The following is a 17,714-nucleotide window of genomic DNA, read 5'->3' as shown; positions in this document are numbered from 1 at the left end:
TTTTTGCTTAAGTGTGCAAAACAATATAGGCCATCACAATACATTAGCCTAAATCTTATCAAAAAGATCTAATTCAGGATTTATTTATTTTTTAAATTGTCTGACAGATGATATAGCTAGGAACAGATGTGGTTTTAATAAATAGGCGAACGTCTTTTTAAACCAAACGATGAAAATTAATATTATTAGTGTTGTTTAATGTACCTAAATCTAAAGTAAGTTCTAAGTGACTATCCAATAATGAATTAAAATCATTCAAGTAGGTGACCGACAGTGAAGCATGATGTCAGACAGATGACAACATTTTCAGAATTCCAAAGTCCTTTGTGACGAATGATCTCCTGATAAGTAGAGGGCAAACGAGTTGGCCTACTTCCCCTGAACTGACTCTCTGTGAACTTTCACCTAGATTACGCAGTTATTAATTCAGGAAAACGGGAAGTTGCTGCGTTCATGTGTCAGATGCTAGTTTCAGTATTCTTCAAATCTACACAAGTCACAAGTTTCAGGCGTGAAACGGCTACACAGGCGCAGCTGTGAATGTTCTCGACTGTTTATGTCATACAGTGAAATCCCCGACCTTTGGACTACACCAGTCGTGTTTACGTCACCTACAGTCAGTCACCAGACATCCTTCCAGTTCCTATAAAATCCTGAACAGTGGCTCAGTCCTCATTACAGCAACTGAGAGTCAGCTCTGGAGTTGGTTTGCAACCTCAGACAGCACAACAGGTATTTAAACTGATATTTAAACCTCTTTACTTTATGTTATTTACTGGATTAAATAGACTACTAGCTTTATTAATGCTTTGCTATGACAGCTTAATCATTTGACAGTAAAATAATTTGCTATGACACTTTGACTGTTCTTTTGCAGATTTTCTGCTAACTATAGTGACATGGCTTCTGTGGACGTTGTGAATAACCAGGTGTGCCATTTTAATCCTCATATGTGACCCTGGACCGCAAAACCAGTAGCATGGGTATATTTTTGTAGCAGCAGCCAACAATACATTGTATGGGACAAAATTATCAGTTTTTCTTTTATGCCAAAAATCATTAGGATATTAAGTAAAGAACATGTTCCATGAGGATATTTCATAAATTTCTTACAGTACCAAAACTTAATTTTTGAATAGTAATATGTTTTACTTTACAACTTTGAAGGCGATTTTCTCAGTATTTAGATTTTTTTGCACCCTCAGATTTCAGATTTTCAAATACTTAGTTATCCAAATGCTGTCTTATCCTAACAAACCATACATCAATGGAAAGCTTATTTATTCAGCTTTCAGATAATGTATAAATCTCAATTTCAAATTATTTTGACTGGTTTTGTGGTTCAGGTTTATCTAATTTAAATTTTAATACTAATATTAATTCTATTAAAATATTTCTAAATAAATGTATATGTTAGAATGTCAATTAATCTGTTCATTCCTGTCTGTTCCATTCTAGAATGTGGTTGAACGCATAGTTCACCTTCCCTTGGTTATTTCCACCTATGACTTGGTGTCAAATGTGTACTGCAACACCAAGAACAACCATCCCTACTTGAAGTCTGTGTGTGAGGTGGCTGAGAATGGTGTGAAATCCATAACCTCAGCTGCTTTTCACAGTGCTTTACCAATCATTGGCAAGCTAGAGCCTCAGAGTAAGTCGATTGTTGTTTGAAGGTTAAGATCAGGGCTGATTTTAGTGTGAATATGTATTTACTAAAAGTTACTGTCTCTCTGTAGTCTCTATGGCAAATGACTTGGCATGCAAAGGACTGGATAAGATAGAGAAGACTCTGCCGATCCTACACAAGCCATCTGATCAGGTATTACGTAATATTTGTCTAAATGTTAAAGTCGGCATGAAACGGAAGTTGCAATCATCTTTTCTTCCCTACTGTGATGTATATGTGGGACTTGATTTTGTCTACCAGGAATTGATTGGATCATTTTCGTTGGCTTTTGCTGATATCTCAAGTGAGCGGTTGTCAAAAATCTGCTATAAAGCAGCTGTAGCAAGACAATAGTGTCATTATTCAGCTCCAGTCAGTTCAGTTCGGTTCAACTGTGTAAAGTTCATTTATTATGAAACAAGTTCAATTCGGCAATTAGCAGCTCAACTGAAGGCAGTAGTGATGTTATTCAGCTTGAGTCAATTCAGTGTTCATTTAGCTCATAAACAGTGTTGAGGTTGCAGTATACATGAATTATGAACAAATTTGATTCAGCTATAAAACAGCTCTACTGAAGACAACAGTATCATTGGTCAAGTTTTGTTTTCACCTGATAGTGTCAGTGCTGTCAAATCCATGAGTCTTTTTGACCCCAACTAATCAAACCAAAAGGCAAGAAACCCAAACTCTATCAGGTGACAGAAATGGATGATGAATTTAATGAATTTAATCATGCATGTATATATTTAAGAAAAATATTTTATGTATTTATATATAATACAAAATATAAGAATATAAATGCATATACATGTAAATATTTTCCAAGTATATACTGTATGTGTGTATATTTACATATACATTGTAAATATACACAGTACACATTATGTAAACAAAAGCTTTTATTTTGGATGCGATTAATCGTTTGACAGCACTACTCGCCAAGCACTGCTCTAATGGTGTTCTTCTCTTTCAGATTGTTGCTAGTGCTAAAGAGGCAGTAACAGGAGCCAAGGAAGCCGTCAGCGGTACCATGAACGGTGCCAAGGAGTCTGTCTCCTCCACCCTCAGTGAAGTGACGGACAAGACACGTGGAGCAGTACAGGACGGCATGGAGAAGACCAAGATGGTGGTGAGCGGTGGAGTCCAAACGGTGATGGAGAGCAGGGTGGTCAAACTGATGAGCAGCAGCGTGGACACAGCACTGAGCACATCTGAGACTCTCCTGGAGCAGTTCTTACCTGAAACAGAGGAGGAAAGAGGTGAGGATAAGGGATGGACCGTGTTTACTGGCACTAGGATATTTTGCTGATATTTAGATAGATTTTCTTTCCTATTGTGCCATATATCAGAGGTAAACGGCTCCTCAAATAAGAAAACATTTTCATAAAACACATAATATCTATACATATATATATTGAGACTCTTAGTGAGAACTGCATAACTTGTGATATTCTTGTGATATGCTTCTTTTGAGGTATGGCTTTTTAAATTACATTAAAAGAATATCCATACTGTATGCTCCATTATAACCGTCAAATAGTCTTAGGAATTATTCTGTTTTCCTGGAAAATAAATATTAATTGTATTCATGAGTGGAACGTTAGACTTAGGAATATCTCAAAGAGACCCTTGACTAGCAATCTGAAATTAATTTTTGTCTCGAGCCTCACTAATCTTTATAAAACGCCATTGGAAATTCTCAAATTTAACAGTTGCTTCTTTGTCCTGTTTCTCTGCTTAATCTCTATCAGAAAGTGAAGTGAAGAACTCCGAAGGACTGGAAAATAACAGCGATCCGCTTAGTTACTATGTACGGCTGGGGTCTCTCTCCAGCAAAGTGCGGGACAGGGCTTACCAGAGGGCTGTAGGTAAAGTTCGTAATGCCATTCAGCGCAATCAAGAGTCCATATCTCAGCTAAACCACACCATGGATCTAGTAAGTTGATCTGAGATTCATTCAGAGATCTATAATAACTGTCAAAATACTGTCTTCTAATATCATGTTTTTGTTTTGTTTTTTATTAGATTGAATATACCCGCAACAATTTTGATGTGTCTAACCAGAAGCTACATGAAAAACTGAGTTCAGTGATGGGCTGGAAGACTGTTTCTCAGAGTCAAGAAGAAAATGAGATGGACACAGACAACGAAGCTGAGGTATCTGAGATATCATATGACTGGAAATTAGAGCTGCACGATTTCTGCAACATTTTGGTGTTTTGCAATGTATAGTGATATTAAAAATCCATTTATTTTATTCTATTTGTGTTTTGGTGCAAAATAAAAATAATACATTTTAAAAAATGCTGGAAAATTACTTAAATATATATATATTTTTAAGTTTTTTTTTAATGCCAAAATCATTTTAAGGCTGAAAGACATGTAAACCTGTACTTAAATCACAGTACGTTTTATTTCAAAATTTCACCATTTCTTTGTAATTATTTTCAAAATATACTAAATTTATGTGTGAAAATTATTTCAAAGTACACCCAACATCAAATGTTTTCTAGTGTTGAAAAATTGATTGTTTCAAAAAATATTAATCTTTTTACTTCAGTTTTTTAGGCCATATTCACAAAACATTGATTTTATTTAAAAATATACTATTAAAGAATATATATAAAACAAAATATGAAATATATTGTAGTAACATTTGAACTGTAAAATATAGTTAATTAAATCGCAATCTGGGCGATTTGACATTTGCACTAAGCCATATCACAATGTGGATTTTATTTCAATATATATTGTGCAGCCCTACTGGAAATTATTTTAAAACTACAATGTAAATGTAATGTTTTTAGAAACATGAAATTTAGCTATATCGATTATTACCCAGTTTCTCATTTTCTCTCTTGCAAATGTTTATTTTTTCAATCAGCAAATTGAATCGCGCACATTGACCATTGCCCACAACCTCAGCCAGCAACTCCAGAGCACATGTCTGGTCTTGGCGTCCAGTCTCAAAGGTCTCCCTCAGAACATCCAGGTCCAGGCCGTCTCCGTCAGCCACTCCGCCATGGAGATCTACAGCAGCTTCAGTAAGGCTGCCGCTGTAGGAGATCTGTCCAGCAGCGTCCTCACCACCAGTCGATCCCAGCTGAGCAGAATAAGAGATTCCATGGATAACGTCATGGATTACCTGCTCAACAATACACCTCTCAATTGGCTAGTAGGTCCATTTTACCCATGTGCAGAACAGGGGACTGCTAATGGCCCCGAATGTGACAAACCAAGGACCCTTTGAGCCACAGAATGAAGACTTTTTCAGTGATATTTCAGAATATTAATCATTTGTTTCTGTCTTACAAATATGCGTACAGTCACACATTCCTGCCAGTAAAATCCTTCTCTACTTTTGAAAGCAGTGAGACTTTCTGTGATGACAATTATAAAAAATAATATACAGCATTTTGCTAAATAATATTTCTGAAGTGTCCTAACTTTACTATTGTAAACCTGCATATGCCTAATCTTTTTTAAACACTGTTTGATTTGCTGTCTTTTTATTGTTTTTGTACATTTCTAATAAAATAATACATTTACAATATTCTTCTTGTTGTGTGTGCGTTGTTTTGAGGATGGAAATGTATAAATCTATATCAAGATCGCCAAAATGTTCAAATATCTCAAAATCAAACAGTTCAAAAAACTTAATATTTTGCCATTTGTTTATTTATTAAATATTAACTCTACAGTTACGTCAATGTTCATAAAATAAATACTACAAAAGTGCCACAAACAGGTCTCAGGTATTCACACATTTGTGAGCTTTCATAGACGCCAAGACAGAGAACAACAGACTTATAAAATACAGTATCTAAAAGAACACTTTTTTTCACAACTTTTTACAACTTTACAATGTAGGCTTAACTAGTTTAGTTAAAAGCTAAATTAAAATTGCAGTTAAAATCAGAACAATCTCAGTTCATTTGAAGCATTAGATTAAATGTGAGGAAAAGCGTAATGAGGTTTAGAGGTGGCATACTCATTGTAGCTTTACCTGAAGAGAAAAAAAGTGGAAGAAATGACAAGATCAAAACTGTAAGAAACCGTCAAGATATGTTTCAATATGTTTTCATTAGCTTGTCAAGTAACGATTACACTATTTGTCTTCAGCTTACCTAATGCAGATTTAATTTGCAGAGTTTCTGTTTCTTTTGGCAGCAGAGGTTCTACAATTGAGAAAAAGACAGATTAACAAAGTCTTACAACTGTCCACGCTGAAAAACTTAAACCTCTGGGCCAAAACATTTGGCATTTTGAAATATTTTTTTTTTTGCTTCATCAGAATGGGATGACTTTTGTTGCATTAGCTTTGTGAACACAAAAAAATTATGGACATGTTTCGGATATATTAAAGGATCAACAGCAACAAAACAACAAAAAAGTCACACTTGGCTCCTTCCTGGTCAAAAATGACCAACATAGGAAATAAATGGGAAATATGAAAAAATACAAAAACTCAGAAAATCTTTTGGCTGTACAAACTACAAATCAGTCATGATGCAAAACATGAACTGGTGTGACTGCAACATAAATCAATAATTCTTTATATATAGCTATATAGGAATCTAGTGCTCACACCATGGCATTACATACGTTTTTCTTTTTTACTCCCACCAGATGGCACTAATCTGCCTTCAAAAATTTGATTTTAAATATTTTAACATGAAATACTGCTTTGATCGAAAAATAAAATGTGACTATTTTCAATGGGGGAAAATTGGGAAATGATCATAATTATTAAATAAATATGAATTAGTACCATAAAATTCTCTCAAAATTCAAAAGAAAAACTATTATTGAACAAAAACATATTACATTGATTTTACTGAATCTAAAAAGTTAAATTTCAACCCCTAAATGAAGAGGGCTAGATGCTTAAACTGACTTAAAAGCAGCTTTTTTGAGTTTACTCAACTTAAAGAAAAGTTTTTGCATCAACTTAAAAAAAATTAATTTGCTCTGTGCTTTCATCAAACACAAAATAAGAAGTTCAGCTTGAAAATAAAGTCAAAATTAATGTTTTTAATATAAGCATTGATTACATAATAGCGATGTAGAACTTTTTAGTTAGTCTAACTTTGGTATCAGTTTGTTGAGCAAACTCAAAAGATTATAAGATGACTTCCATTCACCAAAGAAAGTTCATTATGTACTGAAATGGAAGAAACCTAAAGAAAAGAAAAGAAAAGAAAACACTAATCACCCTAATGGTGACGTGACATAAACATTTACAACAAAATAGACTTAAAAACACTACATAGAGATAATTGATATTTTATCAAGTCAACATTTTTGAAAATAGAGTTTGTATAACAAAACAAAAGTTTTGACAGTACATAATACTCATCAAAAGTGACCTACCTGTAACTGTGACTTTCACTGTGCTGAGAGCCAAACCTTCTGAGTCAAGAACTTTGTATGTTCCGGCACTGCGGACCGTAACATTACTGAGAATCAACTTGTTGTCTCTCTTTTCCAGATAACCTTTCTTGTTTTTGACTGCATCTTTTTGCCACAGGACTGTCCAGTCTGTTTCATCACTGTTTTGAAAAATCAATTGCTCAGCTTGATGCGTGTGCAGATCCAGGACCAGTTCATCCCCAGTCTTCACAGGTTTGATGTCCTTGTGATCTACCACGGGAAGAAGAACAAAGCATCAATTTAGAGTTGGTCATTATAGTTAACTAAAAGAGAGTTAATATAGTTAACTAAAAAAATAAATAAAAACATTTTCCTTATTTTAACTTTTTATTTTATATCAACAAGTTGCAAAGGAACATTTCTCATTCTCATTTAATATATTGTGGTAAAAAAAAAACTGAATAAATTAAAAAGAAAAATTATATAAACATAAAAAAACAAATAAAAATTACAAAAATACACAACATTATTTAAACTAAAATTACATTTAATAAACTAGGCTAATTATATTAAAATTAAAAAAATTATCTGATTTATACTGCATGTTAAAGCAATATTCCAGGTTCGATATAAATTAACCAACAGTATTTATGGCAAAATGTTAATTATTACAAATAATAATAATAATTCCAACTTCCTTACTTTCTTTGAAAGAAGCAAATCATGAGGTCATAGTAAAAGAGACCAAATTTTGGAGGATTTAAAAGCATAAATGTTAAGATTATAATTTTATAAAAGAATTTACATGAATTCTTCAGCTAAAGTATGTGTGTTATATGAGCTGTAAAGATTTTTCTAAATATTTTAAGTCAATTTCTAAGAGAAAACTGTTGTTACACCATTTTTCAGTGTATTACACTACAAGTGATGTCGATTGAGCTTAACTTCTGTACCAAAACACAGATTATTTATTTAAAACTGCTATAAGTGAGACGTGTTCTAGTGTTAAAGTGCCCTCACCGATAACTGCAAGTTGGACGCTCTGAATGAAAATTCTCTTCTTGATACTCGATTCACCAACCACCAAGTAACTCTCATAAATGCCTGCATCGCTGAATCTGACATCCTGCAAGAACAGAGAGCAGTTTCCCCTCACAAGCAGTTCCTCTGGGACATCCGCCCGACCTCTATAATCCTCCCTCTGAAACTGCTCCTGTCCCATTCGCTCAAACACCGAATCGCTTGTGGTCTGCCACTGTATGTGAGGCTTATGATCAGACTCCAGGTGTGATGCCACAGAACATGGCAGGACAGCTGGCAGACCGACCCTTGATGACGTATGGACAACCACTGAGAGGGGAGAGCAGCCTATAGAGACGAGTTCGATAAAATACACATTCTTTTACATAAAAATAAAAGGCAAAATGCTAATAAATGAAAAAGTTGGCATATTTTTGTCATTGTCATTGTCTACTTACCGACACAAATAAGGAGCCACAGCATCAGAAAGGCTGAAATCCTGAGAAGAAAAGTTATAAATTACAATTACTGAGACCGGAGCAAAGTCTCAAGACAACATTGTGTTCTATTAAGTAGTGCTCTATATGGCAAGCCAAATTAGCTTTTAATATTGCATTTTTACTGGTAACAATTAAGTTTGAAAACTTTTTGGTTTAATTGTTACTAGTATCAGTTACCATTACAGAGCTCTATAATTCAATTCCTACCAGTAACAATTGCATTAGATAGCTCTGTAATTGAATTAGAGAGCTCCGCTGTTGCATTTTTAGTAACAATTGAATTGTGGAGCTCTACAATGTAGTTCTCTCTAATTCTCTCTAATTCAGTTGTTACTAGAAAAAATACAATTGTAATGTTCTCTAATTCAGTTAATAGCTTTCTTGCAGTTTTTACAGGGTGATTTCTGTTAGAAAGCTCTTTAATTCAATTGTTCTTAGTAAGTTTTACAATTAGAGAGATCTCTAATTTAATTGTTGTTAGAATGCTATTGCAGAGTTCTCTAATTCAGTTGTTAACACAGCGGGCACCTTGATGTTAAAAAGACATCAAATTGACATCCAACATTGGCGTCAAAAATGCAAATCAAACTGACGTCAAAAACTTCACGTCCATTTGACATCCACAAACTGATGTTCTTTCGACCACCAAAACAACGACAAAAATCAATGCAATGAAAGAAAAGTTTTATTCAGCAAACTCGAAATCAATAATACTGTCACGAGTCCGGGTCCTGCACTCCTCCCTGGCGCCACAGGAGGCCGCCATCTCTCGTTCTCTCGGACTCATCTCCCATATCACTTACACCTGCCACATAACACACACCTGCTGCATCATCATGACACTCAGGACACCCACAGCTGTTTCCCATTTGTCTCGGACTATTTAGTATCCCCTCTCCCACTACTCTGCCTGGGTTCATTATTTGTCTTGCCATGTCGTCTGCCATTGATTTGAAGTGTTTGTTGTGCCGTGTTGGCCTTTATTTATATTATTAAAAGCCTTACCTGCATTTGGACCCTGACCTCGTCTTTCCACGCCATTCCTGGGGGCGTACCGTGACAGAATGAACCCAGCTAAGATGGGTCCAGCAGGGAGGCTCCTCAACATCCGCCAGGGGAAACGGAGCATTGAGGATTATGCCAGGGACTTCACTGGACTGGCTGGTCAGTCGACCACTGAGAGGTCCTGCCTCGTGGTTTTTTTCTGGGGAGGCCTAGTGGAGCCCTTCAAGTCCCTTATGCCTTACTGGCACCCCGAGGAATCACTGGAGGAGTACGTGAATCGGGCTCTTTACTTGAGCGGCTCAGCCTTTCGGGTGGATTTAGCTGCGGAACCCGTTCACAAGACTTCCGAGGCGGCGATGCACGCTCACGATCCTCCTGAGAGCGCGGCGTTCGCTCACGAAGCTCCCGAGACAGCTGTGCTCACTCACGAAGCTCCCGAGACAGCTGTGCTCACTCACGAAGCTCCCGAGACAGCTGTGCTCACTCACGAAGCTCCCGAGACAGCTGTGCTCACTCACGTTCCTCCCGAGACAGCTGTGCTCACTCACGTTCCTCCCGAGACAGCTGTGCTCACTCACGTTCCTCCCGAGACAGCTGTGCTCGCTCCCGTTCCTCCCGAGAGCGCGGCGTTCGCTCACGAAGCTCCCGAAACAGCTGTGCTCACTCACGTTGCTCCCGAGACAGCTGTGCTCGCTCCCGTTCCTCCCGAGAGCGCGGCGTTCGCTCACGAAGCTCCCGAGACAGCTGTGGTCACTCACGTTGCTCCCGAGACAGCTGTGCTCACTCACGAAGCTCCCGAGACAGCTGTGCTCACTCACGTTCCTCCCGAGACAGCTGTGCTCACTCACGTTCCTCCCGAGACAGCTGTGCTCGCTCCCGTTCCTCCCGAGAGCGCGGCGTTCGCTCACGAAGCTCCCGAAACAGCTGTGCTCACTCACGTTGCTCCCGAGACAGCTGTGCTCGCTCCCGTTCCTCCCGAGAGCGCGGCGTTCGCTCACGAAGCTCCCGAGACAGCTGTGGTCACTCACGTTGCTCCCGAGACAGCTGTGCTCACTTACGTTCCTCCCGAGACAGCTGTGATCACTCACGTTCCTCCTGAGAGCGCGGCGTTCGCTCACGAAGCTCCCGAGACAGCTGTGGTCACTCACGTTGCTCCCGAGACAGCTGTGCTCACTTACGTTCCTCCCGAGACAGCTGTGATCACTCACGTTCCTCCTGAGAGCGCGGCGTTCGCTCACGAAGCTCCCGAGACAGCTGTGGTCACTCACGTTCCTCCTGAGAGCGCGGCGTTCGCTCACGAAGCTCCCGAGACAGCTGTGCTCACTCACGAAGCTCCCGAGACAGCTGTGCTCACTCACGAAGCTCCCGAAACAGCTGTGCTCACTCACGAAGCTCCCGAGACAGCTGTGCTCACTCACGTTCCTCCCGAGACAGCTGTGCTCACTCACGTTCCTCCCGAGACAGCTGTGATCGCTCACGTTCCTCCTGAGAGCGCGGCGTTCGCTCACGAAGCTCCCGAGACAGCTGTGCTCACTCACGTTCCTCCCGAGACAGCTGTGCTCACTCACGTTCCTCCCGAGACAGCTGTGATCGCTCACGTTCCTCCTGAGAGCGCGGCGTTCGCTCACGAAGCTCCCGAGACAGCTGTGCTCACTCACGAAGCTCCCGAGACAGCTGTGCTCACTCGCGAAGCTCCCGAGGCGGCAGTGCCCGCTCTCAAGGCTTCCGAAGCGGCGGTACCCGCTCACAGCGCTCCCGAGGCGGCGGTGCCCGCCTGGTTTGTCCCTCCGGTCCCACCCTGGCCGTTCGCTGGGGTTCCTGTTTGGCTGGAGTCTCCCTGGTCCAACCCTCAGAATCCGCCCCGGTCTCCTGCTCGGCCTCTGTCTCCAGACCCTCTACCTCTACACGGACCTGGCCCGCCATCCCTCCCCCTGTTTCACCATCCCCCTGTTCCACCTCCCTCCAGACTTTTGCGGTTGATGGAACGTCTGGAAGCCGTTCCTTTAGGGAGGGGTAGTGTCACGAGTCCGGGTCCTGCACTCCTCCCTGGCGCCACAGGAGGCCGCCATCTCTCGTTCTCTCGGACTCATCTCCCATATCACTTACACCTGCCACATAACACACACCTGCTGCATCATCATGACACTCAGGACACCCACAGCTGTTTCCCATTTGTCTCGGACTATTTAGTATCCCCTCTCCCACTACTCTGCCTGGGTTCATTATTTGTCTTGCCATGTCGTCTGCCATTGATTTGAAGTGTTTGTTGTGCCGTGTTGGCCTTTATTTATATTATTAAAAGCCTTACCTGCATTTGGACCCTGACCTCGTCTTTCCACGCCATTCCTGGGGGCGTACCGTGACAAATACAAATGTAAATTCGTTCTGATTTTGAACAAAGATCGCAGAACAACAGATGAATAATTACTGACATTAGTCCAAATCACAATCTGAATTTGATTAGCTCTGCAGTGCTACTTCCTGATTTTTTAATCCAAAATTGGCCAAATTCCGTGACATTACACATTGTACAGTGAATTGAAGAATTTTGACTGCAAAATGGAGTACAACTATAGTGAAATAGCGGTGCGCCATGGATTACCCTCACACACAAAAAAGCAGTTGTGTGTTACACTCATTCCAAACGGTGACACGTGTACTAAATGTGGTAAATGTGATCAAAGTATCTTTTTTCTACCACGTGGTAGGTAGGCATGCATCCACAAAAAACTACCAGAAATAGTCATAGCACAAAGTCATATTTTATTGAAACACATTCTTGAAAGTATTCAAATTGACCCATGTATCCACCTGAGAGTGACAGAACATGAGCTGGACACAATGTCACGGTCTGTTTTAGGATTGTCAATGCTTTTGAAGCAGAAGCTCCCCCGTCAATACTAGCATAGCACCAAGGTGTGGTATTAAACAGAAGAGAACGCTTTGTCATTGAATGGGCATTAGAAAAGACAAGCGTTTGATGTGAAATGAACATCAAGTTTCTGACGTCAGTTTGATTTTGGGAGACGTTTCAAAAGGAGATGTGGCAAATTGATGCTGTCCGAGGCCCCAGTTAAGAAAAAATTCTACTTATACTTAATCAGGCTGACAAAGAATTCAGATTATGCAATAAGTATCAATCAAACACACAAATCATTGATGTCAATATTACATCATTTTGATGTAAACTAAATGTAAAACACATTGGCCTCCAAATACATCAATTTGAGAGTGAGTATTAACTTCATATTTTCACCCAATTACCACTGGATGAAATTGCTGTCCAAACTGACCTTAAAATTGTTATACAGCATCTTGATCAAGTCTTGAATAACATTTGACGTCAAATTGATATCAATTGATATTAGTTGCCAGCTAAGAGTTAGAACTCCAGGGAAGAGTTAGAATTCCAATTAAATAAATTCAATCATAATTATGGAACTTTGCAATTAAACATATATTTAATGTGTTTTTACAAATTTGACTGAGCTCTTTGACTGTAATTAAAGTAAGAATTGAGTTCTCTAATTGCAATTCATACTAGTAAAAATTCAGCTGTAGAGCTCTGTAATGAAAAACAAATGGAATTCAATGGAGACAGGACTAATAAAAATGTAATTATAAATGTCTCAGAATATATATTGTGACTAGTATTGGAATAGATCTCTAATCGTAATAGTTTAATAGTAAAAACTGAATTTTGGAGTTATTATAGTTCTTATTAAAGCGCAATTACTAGGAGTAATGCAGGGTGTATTTAAAGCTAATTCGGCTTGCCATCGGTCCGTCTGTGTCGCTGAGACGCGGTTCGGCGAAACGAAACAACTCAAAAGACTTCAGTTTAGACTCAAACCAACAAGACCTTAATATATTTGACAACAGTCCGTTAGCATGATATCTGGAGGACAAGAAGCAAATGAATTGTTGTTTTCATGATTATATATCTATTAGCCTCGCCGTTTTTATTGATAAACCTCTTTTATTCCTAAAAGAATGCAACATAATTTTCTTCAGAATATCTCCTAGCTTACTGTGTTGCTACCGAAGACTTTTCTTACCAGTTACTTCTGTCCATCTTGCATTTGTGTCGGCTCCCGATGCTGCCAGAGATGTTGAATGAGTGCAAACAGCTCAGCAGCGAATATACAGCCTACTATTATCCTAGCTCTCTCCATTTCCCAAAAAACGAAACTTGACGCAGAAACTCAGTCGAAACCGTTAGGTACAGCCTAAATAAGGCAGGCTACAATTTCATCAGAATATTTGGGAGATAGTCAAAACTGACTTATATTGTATCTGATCTCATTTCTCTGGAAATGGTGCTGGGACATTGTATTAAACTTTTTTGCGTTATTTAGCTAATGAAGGATTTTGATTTTAGATTTGTGGAATGTGAAGATAAAAAGAACCTATGTTTTTACCATTTTTGTACTTAGCCAATATTTAGCCTATGGCTTTATCGAGTAACCTATTACAAATCTACTATTCGGTGGAAAGCTGGATTGCAGATAAGGAGGCACAGAGAATGGGATGTAAGTCCAACGATAGTAGTACCTACTGTCCCTATATGGTTATATATGACACCAGTAGTTGACCTTCAGTTGAAAAACATAATTTTGGAAAAACAAAAATATATGTTAAAGGCGTTGGCAGTGAGACAATATTTGGACATGGAGTATAATCATTGTTTAAATATATATATACAGATGGATCAAACGATCCAGTGTCTAATCGAATAGCATCAGCTGTTGTTATTCCAGAGTTAATACAATAAGTAAAAGGATTTCAGATCATTTGTCAGTTTATACAGCAGAGATGATTGCAATTATGTTAGCAGTTCAGTGGGTAGAGAACTTGATCATAAAAATGTGGTAATATGTTCAGATTCATATTCAGTGTTATTAAGTATTATGTATGGCAAATCAACTTCAAGAGAAGATATTCTAATAGAAATCCTTCACTTATTAAATAGCTTTCAAAATCAAAGGAAAAATTTTATTTTGTTTGGGTTCCGGCTCATGTTGGGGTGGAAGGAAACGAAAAAGCAGGTATTTTAGCTAAGAAGACATTAAAAAAATACTGAAATATGACTTAATATTCCTTTAAGCAAATTTGAGGTTAAAGGAATAATTAAAAGAGTAATTAAAGGCTACTGGCAAGAGAGATGGGGTAAGGAGGGAAAGGGAAGACACTTGTACCGAATTCAAAGAGAAGTAGGTCATAAGAGAGTGGTTTGTGGAAATAGGAGGGAAGATGTGGTTATTTCGCATCTTCGTATAGGTCATACGGCTCTTAATCATTCTTCAAATGTTATAGGAAACATGAGTCAGGTTTATGTAATAATTGTAAAAAACCAGAGACAGTAGAGCATGTTCTGTTAGAATGCACCAGATATAGAAATGAAAGGCTAAAACTAGAAAATCTAATTAAGGATATAGGTTTAAGTGGGTTATCAATTCAGAATTTATTGAATAATTCTAATTGAGTTTTCAAGTTATTATTAGAATTTGTAAAGGTCACAAATGTAATTAAAAGAATTTGAATATATATATATATATATATATATTTTTTTTCTTGTTACTATACTCTTCATTGTTGCTCCACACTCCATCTCAGAAGGTGGCGGAAATGCACTATAAGTTAGTTTGCCAACCGCCAATAAAATGAAGGAAGAAGAAATCTAATATTCGAGATTATTATTATTAGGGGCCAAGCACCGAAGGTGTGTATATTATATGCGTTAGGATTCTTCTTATCATTCTTCTTCCGCCATCGCCTCTATGGCAGCCCATAGAACTGCTTCAGGGAAAGTTGTAAAATTTGGCACACTGATAGATGATAGTGTCAATAGTAACCACAGCAAATTTGGAGTCTCTAACTCAAACTCTCTAGCGCCACCGCTAGTCCAAAATTAAAATTTTGTTATGTTAATAACTTTTGAACCGTAAGCCACAAAATGAAAATCCTTGGCTCAAGCTGAGTCGAATCAAGTCCAAAATTCAAAAATCGTAAGGTTTAGTTTTTTCGTAAAACCTACTTTGTCGAACTCGTCCTAGACAGTTCGTCCGATTCTCACCAACATTTGCTCAGATCATCTACAGACCATGCTGGCAAAAAGTTATGCAATTCAAGTCGATTCATCCAAGCGTTCTCGAAAACCACACTAACGAATTCGCAGAAAAGCACGCAAAAATGGATCTGAGGCTATATCTCCGCAAGGGTATGGCGTATTGACACGAAACTTGGTGTGTGTTATAACAAGCATGACCTGAGGCGACCTGCAGTCTAGTAGTATGAAAAATGCATATTTTTGCTTATAACTTGTGAATGGTTTGGCCAAAAATCATAAAAATGGTCTCTTTAGATTCGTTGCATCATGCCGAGTCCAACAATATCCAATATCAGCCCATATATTCCCATATCAGCCATTTTGGGCATCGGCCATGTTGAATTTTGTAGTAAAATGCTATATTTTACGAACGCATTAACGTATCGTTACGAAACTTGGTATGGGTAATCAGCACGATGCCCTGAAGGAGCCTGAGAAGTTTCGCAACCGCGCCACCTAGTGGTAAAATCAAATTTTCACATGCTTTTAACTTTGAGTGGGGTCGACTTGTTTTCACGAGAGTTACATTTTTAGACTCCTGAATCGTTAAGGAGTCCAGCGATATCAAACTTGCCAGATTTTCCCTTATGGTTTGTGTAGTGTTGCATTGTAGAGCTTAAAAAACATTTGCCAATATCTTAGAAACCGTTACTCCGATCGACACAAAACCGTAGGAAATTCGTAAACTTAGCGTCCGGCTAAGCTAATGCCCAATTGCCAAAATTTTGATAGAAAGTGGAACAAAAATACCAACAATGGCATTTTTCATCTACTTACACACAAATATGTCTATAACCCCAAAACAAAATTAGATTTTTCACCAAATTTGATACACATATGTATGGGCACACTCGGACACATAAACAATTTGGTGGGATTGTGCCTCTTGGTGGCGCTATAATTGAACAAAACATGAAATTGCCATTGATTATATAATAGAGCATTATGCTATAAAATGCTATATTTTACGAATGCATTGCTGTACCATTACGGAACTTTATATGTACCATGGAGACCATGACCTGAAAGTACTCAAAACGTTTTGAGACAGTTCCACCTTGTGATCAAAAGTTACAATGAAATGTCAAATAAATGCTAATAGCTTTCTGTGAATTTTGCCTAATGAGACTGTTATTAATAGATTCCTTGGGTCATGCTGAGAACAGTCATACCAATGTTGCCATAGATGATCAAATTTCTTCTTGATTTTCTTTAATAACCTACTTTTTCAAACTCCTCCTAGACCGTAAAAATAGAATCATCTTCAGACCATGCTGACAAAAAGTTATGGATTTTGTGTTGATAGACAAAACTGTTTTCACATACCACAACAACGAATTTGAAACATGATGCCAAAATGACACTTGAGGCCGTATCTCTGCAATGATTTGGGGTATTGACAACAAACTTTGTGTGTGCCATTGTCACCTCACACAGAACACACCACATCAATTTGATAACGGTGTTACCTGTTGGTCAAAGGTGAAAAGTCAATCAATCATATTATTTGTAGTTTTAAATGATTTTTCAGCCATTTGGACTACAATAATCTTAAAATGCCTTCAATTACTAATTTCTGCAGTTGGACTCATGCTTGCTTATGTAGTGCTTGGCCCCGTCATTGTTGCTTGCAGCTATATTTATTATTTTTATTATATTGGAGAAAGGCAACTTGCATGCATGTGTGCCCATATTCGGCCATGTGCTTATGTTTCAAGATAAATGATTTAGTTTGTTTAATCACATCGCTGTTCAAGAAAAGGGAAGCAAATTATTTTTTTTTAAAACAAGTCTAAACTAAATAATATTTTTTTAAAATCTAAACTAAATAAAAATTCCCAAATAGCCTTGCTGTGTGCATTTGTGTGTATATAAGAGCTGAATCATGGAATCAATAAAATGAACTGAGACATCTGAGACATAAAATCACAATGCAACTATAAATAAATAAATATATAATTATTACAAAATATACAAATATATTGTAAAAATTATAATATATTTATAAATATATTATCACAAAATATATATAATACAT

General features: G+C 38.0%; 2 protein-coding genes across 3 annotated transcripts; one reads left to right on the top strand and one right to left on the bottom strand.

Moving 5' to 3' along the window:
- Positions 1-350: 350 nt before the first annotated feature.
- LOC306851042 (perilipin-2-like) lies at positions 351-5,218 on the top strand. 2 transcript variants are annotated; one of them, XM_079387088.1, is made up of 8 exons: positions 351-732; positions 878-929; positions 1,459-1,654; positions 1,740-1,822; positions 2,643-2,928; positions 3,421-3,605; positions 3,695-3,826; positions 4,554-5,218. In XM_079387088.1, the coding sequence occupies exons 2-8, from the start codon at positions 900-902 to the stop codon at positions 4,917-4,919; spliced, it is 1,278 nt and encodes a 425-aa protein (XP_079243214.1). In that variant the 5' UTR covers positions 351-732; positions 878-899; the 3' UTR covers positions 4,920-5,218. The 2 variants fall into 2 exon arrangements, with proteins under 2 accessions (XP_079243214.1, XP_079243215.1); XM_079387089.1 differs by lacking the exon at positions 351-732 and having other exon boundaries at positions 763-929.
- A 109-nt stretch (positions 5,219-5,327) lies between these two features.
- Positions 5,328-13,747, bottom strand: LOC306851376 (uncharacterized protein). Its single transcript, XM_079387557.1, has 6 exons — positions 13,626-13,747; positions 8,521-8,561; positions 8,063-8,410; positions 7,043-7,312; positions 5,797-5,847; positions 5,328-5,675 (listed from the first exon to the last, which is right to left on the bottom strand). Exons 1-6 carry the CDS (start codon positions 13,640-13,642, stop codon positions 5,596-5,598), a joined length of 807 nt encoding a protein of 268 aa, XP_079243683.1. The 5' UTR covers positions 13,643-13,747; the 3' UTR covers positions 5,328-5,595.
- Between the last annotated feature and the right edge of the window lie 3,967 nt (positions 13,748-17,714).

The sequence above is a fragment of the Barbus barbus genome, assembly GCF_936440315.1.
Source record: "Barbus barbus genome assembly, chromosome: 31".
Classification (NCBI taxonomy): domain Eukaryota; kingdom Metazoa; phylum Chordata; class Actinopteri; order Cypriniformes; family Cyprinidae; genus Barbus; species Barbus barbus.
Note: the sequence above shows the minus strand (reverse complement) of the source record. Positions and strands in the feature narration are given on the sequence as shown.

Coding starts and splice junctions, on each gene's coding strand:
- LOC306851042 (XM_079387088.1), top strand. CDS start 900: ATGGCTTCTGTGGACGTTGTGAATAACCAG. Junction 1,655..1,739: donor TGGCAAGCTAGAGCCTCAGA/GTAAGTCGATTG, acceptor GTCTCTCTGTAG/TCTCTATGGCAAATGACTTG. Junction 1,823..2,642: donor TACACAAGCCATCTGATCAG/GTATTACGTAAT, acceptor CTTCTCTTTCAG/ATTGTTGCTAGTGCTAAAGA.
- LOC306851376 (XM_079387557.1), bottom strand. Junction 5,848..7,042: donor AGTGAAAGTCACAGTTACAG/GTAGGTCACTTT, acceptor TCTCAATTGTAG/AACCTCTGCTGCCAAAAGAA. Junction 5,676..5,796: donor GCAAATTAAATCTGCATTAG/GTAAGCTGAAGA, acceptor TTTTCTCTTCAG/GTAAAGCTACAATGAGTATG.